The sequence below is a fragment of the Trachemys scripta genome, chromosome 5 (genome assembly GCF_013100865.1).
Source record: "Trachemys scripta elegans isolate TJP31775 chromosome 5, CAS_Tse_1.0, whole genome shotgun sequence".
In the NCBI taxonomy this organism is placed as follows: Eukaryota; Metazoa; Chordata; order Testudines; family Emydidae; genus Trachemys; species Trachemys scripta.
In genome coordinates, this window is record NC_048302.1 from 89,997,725 (window position 1) to 90,011,868 (window position 14,144).

Sequence of the window (14,144 nt, forward strand, 5' to 3'; positions counted from 1 at the left end):
TTCTGGATGGTTGTACTTGATAATTTAGGAGAGACTGGAAGTCAGAGAAGATGGAGACTTGCAGAACTGGACAGGGAGGACAGCAAATAATATACATAAGACCAACAATCTATCAATACTTTTATTAGTCTACACTTGATCTGCAGTAAGGATAGTTTACCATACAGTTTTTCATTCACACACACACACACATGCCATGTACGATACTGGTAAACATAGTAAAGGAAAATGGTTCTACATAATACCATTCTCTGGGAAATCATCTTGTGCAGCAATTTTACATTTACCTTATGCAGAAGGTGGGCCCCCAATATATATACACATAGACACACACACCACACCATATAAGTATGTATAAAGCACCAATAACATTATGCACAAATATTGTAATAGTGAGGTAGCCTAAACTCGCCTATAACATAAGTGAAGTATATGGTAAGTATCCCATAACTCCTTGCATTTGCTAATGTAAGCATTTGGCATAAGCAAATAGGAAATTTGTCAAAATCAAGATACATTTATTGTGTGTCTTAGTACAAGCCAGGGAAGTACCTTCATGGACCAGTACCTCAAATGCTAGTATCTAAAAACAAAGATAAGGAAGGAACAGAACAAAAAGTGAAGGAGCTGGAACATATGAGTTGGATACATCAAGAGATGTGTAACTTGTAAAATCATCATATAAATAATGCCAGCAGAAACATGGAACTTTGGAAGCCCACCTTCTGCATAAGGTGACATTGCTGCACAAGACGACTTCCCGGAGAATGGTATCACATAGAACCATTTTCCTTTACTCTGTCATTATTGGCTTAGAGCAATAAACCTGACTGACATTAATTATTTTGGCCACTTGAATATATTTCATAACAAACTAAAGTGTGGTCAAGCAATTGACCACATTATTTATCAACAAATTTTACATATTTGACTAAAATGGTAACACTCAACACCTATTTTGCACCATGCAGAAGCAGATGTACGTAAGTACCTATTTGTAAGTATAATGCTTCATCTTATTCCACGCAAGATTGTCAATATGCATGCTTATTTCCCAGGTTCAACATGTGTGTATGGCTTGTAATGTTACTGAATGCCTAGATTCTGTTAATGATATTGAGTGTAAAATGATTGATATGTTATACTGTACCAAGGTGCGGCTGGGGCTTGCAGAATGAGACAGAATAGGGCTCATGCTGCGGCTTCTGCTTCTGCTTTTACTCCTGCTCCTGCGAGACCACTACAATAAAACACAGTATGACACAGATCTATATTAAGAAAAGTACATTCATTCAAACTAAATTTGGGAGCAGCCTTACTTTGCTGAAGTCAAGGCTTAACTATATGAATAGAAGAATATTTCCCTAACTAAGGCCGTGATCCTGCAAACACTTCACATGCTAACCTTTAAGCACATGAGCAGCATGTTGAGGCCAATGGAGCTACTCATATGAGCAAAATTAAATGCATGGGAAGTGTTGACAAGATCAGGCCCTAAATAAATATCGAGATTTGATACACAATAATCCTGCCTGTAGTAGAGTTGCATGAGAATTTAAATAGGAGGACTTTCCTTAGCAAGTCCAAGGGTACGTACCAGAGCACCTCTCTTTGAAACTGCCTCTCCCTTCACAATAATAGAATCATTTTCCATCAGAGCAGGCCACACATGATAAACCACCAAGGGAGCGGTAAAATCAGAGTCATAGCTGCGACGGTATCTGTTCAAACACAGCAAAGAGGATATTACCATGTTAATGCTAAAAGAAACCAGTGATGGCTACGCTTGATAAGGCCAGAATATTTATTATAGCTTGTAAATATGTTTCTTAACAATATTTTAATGGTACATGTAAAAGTAAAGTATAAAAAAGGATTGTACTTGTGTGAAACTCATCTAACATAGGCATATGTGGTCTGCCAGTGCCAATAGAAATTTTGTTACAATAATCTCTCACATCAGATGCACATCTGCTTAGCCCAGGTGTAAGCAAGAGCCCTTTCATCACTGACATGCAACATGAAGTACAGAGTTTGGATAATCAATGCATATTACATCTTCCTGGGACTGCTTGTCAAAAAATGATTAGATAAAAGATACAACAATAAAAATGAATTAGGAATAAATATTAAATTGACAATATCAGTTTCCTTCAAAGAAACCAGTTTAAAGGATTTTGGGCAAACTAGTTAGCAAGGCCAGATTTAGGATTCTGGGGGCCCAGCAAAGTTACATTGGGAGACACCAATCCTTTCAATCTCTCCTCCTCCCAGTAAATGCTGCTCTTTTGCACATCCCCCACAAATCCTCTCCATCTTTTTTCTCCCTCCCTGACCAATGCCCACAGTCAGTTCCCCACAGTTCCATGTTAAACATAGGACTTTCCCTCAATTTGAGGCCTTCTTCTATGAACCAAAAGTCTCTCCGACGTCATGGGTTTCAGTAGGTCAGTCACAGTAGCATCATAAAGACAGGTTTCAGAGTAGCAGCCATGTTAGTCTGTATCCGCAAAAAGAACAGGAGTACTTGTGGCACCTTAGAGACTAACAAATTTTAGTCTCTAAGGTGCCACAAGTACTCCTGTTCTTTTTAGTAGCATCATAAAGTTACCCTCCATATTTAGTTTTGTCAGAAGCCACAGATGGCAACAATAAGCTGTTCATTTTATGCCACAAGAGAAAATTTATCATTGTGTTAAAACAGTTTTGTCAGCACACTTGCTTATTGATACTTGCATATTATATAAACACATATACACAAAGCTATCTACATCACATGTCTATTGGTGATATCCATATAATAAATTGCAGGGCCATGTTATAAATTGCACTTTTCATGTACCTTAAAACCTCTGAGTACTTTCAAACTGTTGCAATTCTTCCTTTTTAAATAATTTAAATTTTAACATTTCCACTCCCAAAGTTACCCTAGTCTTAGGTGCAGGATGGGCAATGGTCAGTTCTGACTAAAAACATATTTAAGGTCTGGTATCTCATGATTCATGAGGGCTAGAAACAGGAGCTATCTATCCTTAGGCACTGGAGAGTTCCACCTTTCCAGTGGGACACATGACTTGTTCCCTGCCCTTAAAGATCCCAGGATAATGGCCTATAAAACAGTGATATTTTTAAGCCTAGAAAAACTATTTTTGGACTTTTTAGGGGTTTTTTAAATGTATCGGTTCTATCTTCTGTCTCACTCCCTGGTCTTTTGAAGGCCAAATACATCTAGTTGACTGAGAAAGGTGATAACACTAAAAATAGTTAGGGGCCATTGCCCTTCTAATATAGCCGAAACAGCTGGCTGGTCAGCAACTGGCTAAAGCCATGTCTTCTGATCATGTCTGATTTTGCTTTTGTCCCATTGAAGCTTCACCTTCCTCTCATTCCTCCTCTCTCTCCCTGACTACTTCACCTGTTCCCCTCTGCCTCCCTCCAGTTTTAAAGTAATTATTTTAAGCCTTCTTGCTGTTGTTGCCTTTCTTTTCTCCTCCTTATTTAACTTCTTTCTCCTTGAAAGCAAATTTACTTTGAGCTGTGGCCTCTGGTGCTTGCTTGGAAGGCCTCAGAAGTGCTCTAGGATTCTCTGTCAGTTCACACAGCAGCCAACTCTGAGCCTTGAAAGAGCCCTTAAATCCTAGTTCACAAAATGTTAAAGAAAATCCCATTTCTACAAAGGATTTTCACTTCTCTAAAGAGTGGCTTCTCCTTCCATACTGAGCTGTGGCAACAAATGATGATGGGGCACCAAAGAGCTCAGAATCCCCAGAACAGCTGCCAGAAAGGATGTGCAGAGAATCCTGAGATTTGTGAGACCCTTGAAGGCAGGCACTATCTGCTAGAGCTCACTGGAACTTTGCTTCTAATGAACTGGGCAAGTAACAATGGAGGAAGTAGCAAGAAGAATCTTTTTAAAACGCTGGCAGCAGAGGGGAATTTGGCAGTGAGAGGAAGATTGTTCTTAATATTTTTAGTAAAGGTTTTATAATCAAATATACACGAGACTGGAGTTTATAGATAAAATTGTTGCCTTGTTGGTTGAAAAAGTGACTAATAAGTGAAATATATTGCCCAAAGTTTACATACTTTGCATACATATTCCACTACAACCCTTGAATTATCTACCAAATGTGCTACATAGTAGGGAAATAGAACTCAAACTAAACAAGTAAAGTTTACCAGCAATCTTAAACCGTAATTTAAATAGGCTGAACTGGCTGAAGGATGGACTATGTGGCCTGATGGGTCTTTTCCATCTCTAATTTCTATGGTAGGAGTCTATTACTGAATATTTCAGAGTTCTTACTTGCTCTCATTAAAAAGTTCTCCATCTGCACCAAATGCAATATCGAGGGGAGGAACCAAGGTCTGCATTGAAAAAGCTACACGGCACAACTCCCGAATCAAACTGCTGATCATGATGAAGTCAACTTCTGGTGGGAATGAAATTTTAGGATTGATATTCATGGCACGAATTACTTCCTGAAAATAAACATAACATATCTAGTTACTAGTGATGACGAATTTGAGCTTACCAAAGCTTTGTAATTACAGACGGGCCGATACTGAAACACTTGGCCCTCCTAACTTTCACTACCACAAAACCCCCTTAAATAAAAGGTACACAGAACACCAAAGATGCTGCCTTATGTTATTTCAGGGACTATTGCCTCTATTTCTGAAATGACATCATAATATCAGCATTAATGCTGACATCAGTCCTAGGACTGGTATACCGATTTCAAATGCAGTACAGTGCTTCCTAGACTACCACTGAAAGCATCATACAATTGTTTTATTTACTGTAGCTAGATTTTATTTTGCAAATGGCATTACTTTTGCAAAAACAGACGCTACCGTCAGAAATAAAAGTATATCAAACAGATACAAACACTAGCATGTTATATTACTATATGAGAAAACTTATTGATGAAATTAATGCTGTTAACTTCTCCCTAGTAAAACTACTTCAAAGTAAGATGAATTTCAGGTTTGTATAAAATATTAATAGTCTGGCTTCACATTGCCTCAGACTTACATTGACACTGGCTTGAACATCATATAGATCCTCATGGCGAACTATATAATCCAGGACAGTGTCTTCAAGTGATTCAGGCCCTGAGTAAGTTAGAGACAGAGTCTTTCTCACACGCATTTTGAATTGTCTGAAGGCCATCTTCGCTGCATGGAAAGACTCCTGCAAATGTTAAAACAACCAGTTATATTTATAACTCTGAGCAAGAAAATAGGTTTGATTTTCAAACAATGGTCCAGACACATTCCCAGAGTAACCTCACTGATATCAAGAGATAAATTTGGCCAAATGTCTTTATAGTTTCCTGGGGAGAAAAATTTTCATATTAAAATGGTGGTGTTTAGAAACAATACACCTTAGAGAGGGTGTTCTCAGATACATCACATTTGTTTTTAAATTCCAGGTGACAAATCAGACTAGAATGCTTCAGACTTTCCAGCTAGAACTTTCTATTTTTCCATAAGATTCCAACACTTGCAAAATCAAGTACTTCAGTTTAACACATTCAAAGATGTCAGTGGACAGGATGTTGTACTTAGAATTTTAAGCTCTATAGCATAACATGTCTACAGCAGTACACACTGTCTATTAGTAAGAGGATTTGTAGTTTGATTGTGTAATTTGGTTGAAAATTGCTAGTCTAGGGAAAAACAACACTTTGCATTTACACAGCAATGCTTGCCATCAAGGCTTGGTGCTGAGCATTCACAAGTCCCAGTGACATCTGTGGAAGCTGCAGGTGCTCAACCCCTCTCAGGACCATCTCCATTAAGATTCACAATATCTTTCTGTTATGGCTAAGCATTACATCAATTTTATAGAGGGAGAAAATGAAGCTCAGAAAAATAAAACAACCTGCCACAGGCCATAAAGTGAGCTTTGGCAAAGCCATGAATAGAATTAAGGACTCCTCTTGACTCCCAGTCTCCTGCTCTATCTACCTACCTAGGTTCTTATGTGATACCCAGAACATTCAGAAAACATGTATCTAGATATCTCCTGTGACTTAATGTGAAGCATCATATGGACAGGCCTTAGTGGCTTGTAAATATTCGTTTTTAAAACTAGTTTAAATGAAGTGGTGTGATCCAGAAGAATAACAATGAGCCCCGCAGCCAGGAACTGCCAGGTTTTAGAGAAAAGATCAAAAGGATACTAAATGGAGGGAATTGAAATGAAAAATAGGAAGAAATGTATCAAGTGAAGCAAGTTGTAATCCAGCCAGGTCATATTATTTTTACATAAAGTATGTGCACAAACTGTAATGGAAAAAAAATACTGTAAACATTTCATACCACAGCTGCAACATATATTATCCTCTGCACTATCTCCAGATCATCGATATAAGTCCTCAGAAGGTTCTGTGCATCCAAGCGTTCTTGAGTATAAATCTCACTAAAGCGAGCCACCAGGTGGGCATGACGTGCAGCATTCGTAAGCCTGGCCCGGCCAGGTGAGCAGCTCCTGAGTGGAAGAGGACTAGGTGATCTACTTCGGCAGGGCCTTGGAGAAGGAGAGCGACTCCGTGCAAGTCTGAAAGTGTGATGAAAAGTAGTTTTAAGGTCATCTCATTACCTTTAGAAAGTTTTGGTCTGGTCTACACTCAATTTTTATACTAATTTAACTATTTTGCTTTAGGGTGTAGTATTATACTGATATAGTTAAAGATGTACAAGCCCCAGTATGGATGCTGTTATACCAGTATAAAATTGTGTATCCCAGTATAGCTTATTCCCATAAATTGGTTTCTAAATCAATATAGTTAAAGCAGTTCCAAAAGTGTGTGGAGGTAAGCACTTTGTACCAGAGAAACAGAATTTTTAAAAGTAAAACTTCTGGAATTTGTACCTCTTCCATTACCAATGTACAGTGACTAAATGGCACATTTAGCAAACAGTCTTGTACTGGAATGGTATGGTGCTCCAAAAGCCTTATAGCAAGAAATAACGCATTGCTTCTGCCCATAAGAAGTTTCTCGGTACATTCTGCAAGGCTGTCCTGTTGGTACATTTCCCGAAGCTCAACATAACAGGCTGAAATGAAAATATTTGTGCATTACCCCCCTTTCTTCCTTCAAAATAAATTTGGTGGAAACGTTTATGTTGCTTCATTATAGGATGGGGAGGTTTAGTTTATGTTTTCTTTTCAATCTAAAACTATGTATCTGCAATTTCTCTTCCTCTTCAGTAGCAGCTCAGCATATGTTATCCTAGCGTGGGAGATCATAAATTCAGTTTTTGGTTTGCTTCCTGTGTATGTTTTAAAGATTTGTCAAATTAGGGTCCATACCTGCTGTGAAGAACAGATTTTTGGGCACCCAGGATGGCAATCTCATCCTTTAGTATTTGAACCTGTTGCTCATAATCATTCAGACGATCCAGATTCCTCAAAGTGCTCTCTTCCTGTGCTTGGGAAGCCTTCAGACTTAATCAAACAACATAAAACTGGTGACAAGAGGCCCTTCTACCAATCTAAATGACCTATTTATTAATCCATATTAAATACAAAAAGCTTTGTAAAAATAATGGAGAGGTTAACTTCTAGAGAGAAGCACAGGGAACTCCATAGTTAGCAATGAACTGCAAAACCAACCCAAAATTGTTTTTTCCCCCTTAATTGCCACTCTGTGTATACAGACTCTTGTCATGTGACAGGGGATATTAATTACCCTTATGTATTCCAGGACCATGTCAGGTGAACAAGGTCAGTCTCTTTCCTGTGTGTCACAAATTAATTAGAGTCTCAAACTTTTTAAAAAAGGAATTTGGGGTTCTTTTATTTTTTTACATCAGGTCCTCCTTTTCCTCTCTCTGCAGGAGTACCCTGGCAAGATTTTTGGAGGCCCTGAATAATGATGTCACATGAGGCTGTAACCTTACTGAAGCTCTCCCTCACCCCCAAAAGAGGGAGAGATAATGATGATTCTTAAACATTGTTAGATGCCCTGCAAAGCAATTTTATATACATTTATATTGCCCTTTACTGCTTCTTTACAATATATAAAAGAGATGTCTCAAAGTTTCCCCCTTTGCTTCTCCCCACTCCAAAAAACAAATAAAACTCTGAATGTTTTCTATGTCCTTCCTTCCCTTTCTTTACTGGTGAGATCTTTGGAGGGCTTGACTAGTGATACCAAATGAGGCTGCCACCTGAGCTGCAGATCTTTCTCCCTCCACTGGAGGGAGGAAAGATCTACATGTAATGTAAGAATGGCCACTGTGGCAAGGGCAAGGGAATTTCCTGCTTCAAATGAGAAGGACAAGTTGCCCATAGTGTTAGTTTCCTGTGACATCACTAGTCAAGTCCTCCAATTCCTACAGCAAGGAATTCCAGCAAAAAGAGGCAAGAGGGGAGCAGATATTTCTAATGAAATAAATAATCAGGAAAGAAAACTAGTGGTTTTTTTTTCTGGAGATGGGCAGGGGAGGAAAGCTTTTATGCATCATAATACCTTGACAAGGGGAAATGGCTAACTCAGAGGGAAAAGGGGTTTAAAAAGCCAGCTAATAAGTGACCAAAGGAGCTAACAAACAGGAGCAGCAAACAGGGAGTTTTGCAAGGGCATGCGAGAGGCAGATACGCCTAACAAACATGCTCCTAACTTAGGCCAAAATGACATCAGGGTATCCTCTCACACTGAGGATACCCCTCCAGAGAAGGGGACTCCAGTTATTAGGAAAAGACAGATAATAGTGATGGGGGATTCAATTATTAGAAATACATTTTGCTGGGTTTGTGATGCCTGGGACAACCACATGGTGAATTGTCTGCTGGGTGCAAAGGTACAGACCTCTCAAGACATCAGGATAGACTTATGTGCAGTGCCAGGGAGGAGCCGGTGGGTCATGGTTAAGGCTATGTTTTAGTCATAGGTATTTTTAGTGAAAAGTCATGGACAGGTCATGGGCAATAAACAAAAATTCACAGCCATGACCTGTCCATGACTTACACTAAAAATACTTGTGATTAAATCTTGGGGGGCGAGGGGGCCTGCTCCTAGGAGGGGGGCGGTTGCTGGGGGATGACGTCTGGGGACCGCTGCTGGGGGCCGTGGACCAGGGCTGCTCTGGCTGGCCATCCAGAACTGTGGACCACGGCTGCTCCGGCCAGCCACCCGGGGACTGCTGCCCGGGGGCCGCGGACATGCCGTCCAGCCGCCCAGGGGCTGTGGACCGTGGCTGCTCCAGCCATCCCTGGGGCCACTCCAGCAGCAGCTGGTGTGGCTGTCCCCAGGGCCACCTGAGCAGCTGTCCCCGGAGCCAGCTGCTTGAGCGGCCCTGGGGTCAGCCACACTGGCCACTGCAGAAGTCACAAAGGTCACAGAAAGTCACGGAATCCTAGTCATGGTACATGTAGGTACGAATGACATTGAGAAGGTAGGAGAGGAGTCCTGGAGGCCAAATTTTGGCTACTAGGTAAGAGACTAAAGTCCAGGACTTTCAGACATCCTCTGAAATGCACCCAGTTCCACATGCAGGGCCATTTAGAACTGCAGGGTCTCATTGCATGAACGAGACAATGGTTCTAGGAGAGAAGATTCAGGTGTATTAGGAACTGGGGTATGGAACAGCTTCCATATGAGGGGAAAATAAAAAGACTGGGACTGTTCAGCTTAGAAAAGAGACGACTAAGGAGGAGTACAATAGAGGTCTGTAGAATCATAACTGGTGTGGAGAAAGCAAATAGGAAAGTATTATTTACCCCTTCACGTAATTCAAGGACAGGGGCCAACCAATGAAATTAATAGGCAGAATGTTTAAAACAAACATAAGGAAGTACTTCCTCACGCAGCGCACAGTCAACCTGGGGAACTTGTTGCCAGGGGATATTGTGAAGGCCAGAAGTATAACTGGGTTCAAAAAAGAATTAGATAATTCTTGGAGGATAGGTCCATCAAGGTCCATTCATCAGGACTGTCAGGGACGCAACCCCATGCTCCAGGTGTCCCTCACCCTCTGACTCCAGGAGCTGAGAGTGGACAACAGGTGATGGATCACTCAATAACTGCCCTGTTCTGTTCATTCCCTCTGAACCATGTGGCACCGACCACTGTTGGAAGACGGGATATTGGGCTAGGTGAACCATTTGTCTAACTCAGTAAGGCCATTTTTATGTTCTGATAAGAAAGTAGTAAAAAGGAACACAGTGCCATGCAGTTCATCTGCCACAGTGTCCTTAACAATTATTATGACTAGGCAATGCAGGGTGTCAGAAGGACAGGGTGTCTGCAATAACAACAAAATCAGACAAGGAAAAAGTAATTCAGTATTTCCTGCCTTTTGTCAATTAACCGTATTCACAAGGACACCCGTCAAGATGTTTAAGTACAAAATGAGATGATCCTCATCTGTAGTTCTATATAGATCTGAAAAGTTTCCTCTTTTTTATCTGAAATAACTATCGCAACTGCAGATAATAATTGCAAATAATTATTGTACCTTCAGAGACCTACTTAAAAAGGTGCCTGCCTTACTTATAAGAAAGACAGTGTCACATGTGTTATAGCTTAAAGCCGTTAGAGTACATGTACCCTGCTATGTTCACTGCTAATTCCACACTAAATCACTCATTTAAAAGAGCAGCCACCACATATTGGATTAATTTTTTAAAGATATAGAAAAGAAAAACAAAGCACTAGAAGAAAAGACCCTCTTTATGGGACATATACAGTAGACCAGCCTCTAGTGTTTGAAAGCCTTGACATTATCCCCTTTCAATGCTAGTCTAGCATGAGTGAGAATTAAGTTGTTTTACATTTTCTATTTAATAAATATTATATAGTTTCTATAAAACTACTGATCCAAAATCAGTAGAACATTATCAGTTTTCCCACTGACACTAAAGAGGTCTGAACATTATGGGGATTGTAGGAGATATTGGGTCTGTGGGTGTTCCTAAATCATTAATAGAAATAAATGGTGGTAAATAATGTGTTCTGTGAAAAATCACAACAACATTCTGAAAAGCAGCTATGGATGTTCACGTGCATGCCTTAAAAATTCATCTGTTTAAAAAAGGTACCAGTTTACCACACATTCATGCTTACTTGCTGATTAATTTGCAGTTTTTAAGAACTTTTCAGTTAAAGGGTAAAAAAAATTACCATAGATTCTTAAACTTTTCTATATTATTTAAAAATAAAATGGATAACTTAAACTGATCGAAGTTAATTTAAAAAAAAATTCACAGCCTAAGAAATTCTGCGTGAAGTTTCTAAAGCTAATGCAAATTACAACACCAGAGCAATTAGACCCGGAAAACTAGTGTTTAATCAAAAGGGCCACAGAATGTCAATTTCAGCAGCTCAACATGCTCTGTTGTAGTATCAGTAACCCAAATTCAGCACTGGTGTACATGGGTGCAACCATCTTTTCTTTATGTGTTTATACAGCCTCTAGCACCATTGGGATGAGGCCTCTTGGTGCTTCCACATTACAAATAGTTCATCTTCATCATCATGGTTTAATCACTCATAATACTTCATCAGTTTTTTGGCCCCTTAACACTTTGTTGGTATTTAGCTTCCTTCAGGCTTTACGTTTTCACATAAATTAGTTTGTAAAGAATGTTGTGAATTTTCTTTTCTCACACTCCAGAATTACGTCTCATACTGTAATCAGCCAGGCACCATCAATATGAGTCATAAAAACTCCAGCACTTACCAGTGCATTTCTAGAAATGACTGAATTTGATGGAGCACACTAGGTAGCCTCTACCTCTAACTAATGGATGCATGTCCTCTGCTCCTTTGTTTGATCTGCTTATTGTAAATTGTTCCAGCTGACCATTTCATCTTAATTTGTAAGATTTTTACTTTTTCTGTATTGATGTTCCACTCTCATCAAATACCCATTCAAATTCTGTCATTTCCAGAAGTGCATCAGCGAGTGAGGGAGTTTTTAAGACTCATACTAATGATGCCTGGCTGATTACAGCATGAGAGGTAATTCTGGAGTGGGAGAATGAGTGGTCATTAAAAACTAAAAGTTGTACTATGAAATAATCAGATTTTTTTAAATAAAAAAGGAATACAATTAGAAAAAAAGAGGCCAAATTAAACAGTCAATCACCTTAACTGTGATCAATTCAACAAAATAATAAATAACCCAGCAATAAAATTTCAAGAAAAGAATAACAGACTGAATAGGATTAAAATACAGTTTTAGAAGCCCCAAAAAAACAGACACACAATCCCAGAATCCAGATTAATTATTGCTTTACTGACATAGAAGCACAGTGATAATAAGAGGGTATTTGGAGAAAAATTTTGATGAAAGCATGCTGAGATCAGAGCAGTTTCAGTTCTTTCATAGGGTTGAAAATATACATTAAAAATTAAGTCCTTTCAAAAATATTCTGGCATTTTTCTTTAAAAAAAAAAAAAACACAGACCCATAGAGTAATATACCATATATGAATGTATTAGAAAATGTTCAGTTGCTGAATGTGTTCAACTGTTGTGGGCCATAAAACCAAAGAACAAATTTATCTTGTTCTTTTATGCATAATTTCTCAATATCATTAAAAAACAAAAACAGAACAAAAACAAAAAAACTAACCCACAGTGCAGTGAAGGCAGGAAAGAAAGGAGGCAATCATGTATTTGTCTCAGGACATGATACAGCTCCCACTCAAGTCAGTGGAAAGACTCCCATTGATTTCACTTGGGGTTCTATCCTGTTTAAGTTCCACTATACCAAACCAGATAAATGGATACAAGTACTTCCTTCTAGCAGATGGAGAAAGAAAAAAGACAAAGTTTTTTTGGGGGGAGGTTTAGGTTGGAGTGGGGGAGGTTTAGGTTGGATATTAGGAAAAACTTTTTCACTAGGAGGGTGGTGAAGCACTGGAATGGGTTACCTAGGGAGGTGCTTAAAAACCTCCTTCCTTAGAGGTTTTTAAGGTCAGGCTTGACAAAGCCCTGGCTGGGATGATTTAGTTGGGGATTGGTCCTGCTTTGAGCAGGGTGTTGGACTAGATGACTTCCTGATGTCCCTTCCAACCCTGATATTTTATGACATCACTCTCTCTAACAATGGGCTGCCTGGCTCTGATCAGTTAGGATCTTCTTGAGCAATAAGACTTCAGCTTAAAAAAACCTACAAAGAAAATTAAGAAAAAAATCCAGGACAACTATCTGAAATCCAGACACAACAATAACAGCAAATGGATGCCTGGGTTTCTATGTACAGGATTTGGAGAAATCAAATTAACAGATAAGAAATGACCAGTCTCCAAGATCCTTCTGTGTCCTCCTAGACAAATGGGAACTTCAAGTACCCAGTACCAGAACAGAGGGTATAGTTAAGAAAAACTGAGAAAATGGATGAACTACAGCATATAGGACCTGACTTTCAAAGGAGGAATGCTCAAATCTGTAATGATCTGAAAGATATACAAGTATCACCTGTTAGAGATCATGAGGTTGATTTTTTTTCTGGAGTAAGCCTTGATCAAAGAGCCACAGAACCTAAGATGTGGAACATATAACCTGCTTACACATAGGGGAACTGCAAGATAACCATTCTAAAAAACTCCTCATGTGCACCTGCTCAAGAATCAGGCTGATAGTCATAAGGCTCCTGGTCACCTTTGACTATCAGGTTTATGGAACAGAGGATCTGTCTCAGAGTGTATACATGTGACCAACTGAGATGACTGCTGAATAAGCTATCCTTTCATAGGTGAGGGAAGTATCTATAGATGAAAGTATTCAGCCTCAGAGGCAATGATTCTCAGAATATGAAAAACAGTACTCTCACTACTTTGCACTTTATTTAGAAACCTATACGGTCATTTAAAACATATTAAGAATAAGGACTCATGCAGTTCCAATTCCTCTAGCTAGATCTGACTCACTGAGCCAGACTGCCATGATTTTCAGGGCTACTATACCCATGAATGACTGAGAATGGTAGAAAATTCCTCTCTTGCTACAAGAAGATTTGGTGAGCTAGGTCCTCACGCATTCATCGTTATGCTTTCTGTCCACAAACCTCAATTTATGCTGGTATACTATATCTGGATCCCTACTACCTGGCCTTTAAACTCCAGGTTGAAGCAATGAGTTGCCTGATCTAGACTCTACCCAATAGATGAAGGGAGCCCA

At 39.3% G+C, this 14,144-nt stretch overlaps 1 protein-coding gene across 3 annotated transcripts in view; it reads right to left on the reverse strand.

Annotated features, from left to right (window-relative positions):
- Window positions 1-14,144, reverse strand: part of SPATA18 (spermatogenesis associated 18) — a 40,008-nt gene that overhangs the window by 3,637 nt on the left and 22,227 nt on the right. For all 3 annotated transcript variants that reach the window (XM_034772472.1, XM_034772469.1, XM_034772470.1), the window contains 6 exons: window positions 7,325-7,459; window positions 6,331-6,568; window positions 5,039-5,197; window positions 4,307-4,482; window positions 1,598-1,721; window positions 1,151-1,240 (listed from right to left, as the gene is read on the reverse strand). In XM_034772472.1, the coding sequence (XP_034628363.1) occupies window positions 1,151-1,240; window positions 1,598-1,721; window positions 4,307-4,482; window positions 5,039-5,197; window positions 6,331-6,568; window positions 7,325-7,459 (922 nt within the window). The remainder of the gene's footprint in view (window positions 1-1,150; window positions 1,241-1,597; window positions 1,722-4,306; window positions 4,483-5,038; window positions 5,198-6,330; window positions 6,569-7,324; window positions 7,460-14,144) is intronic.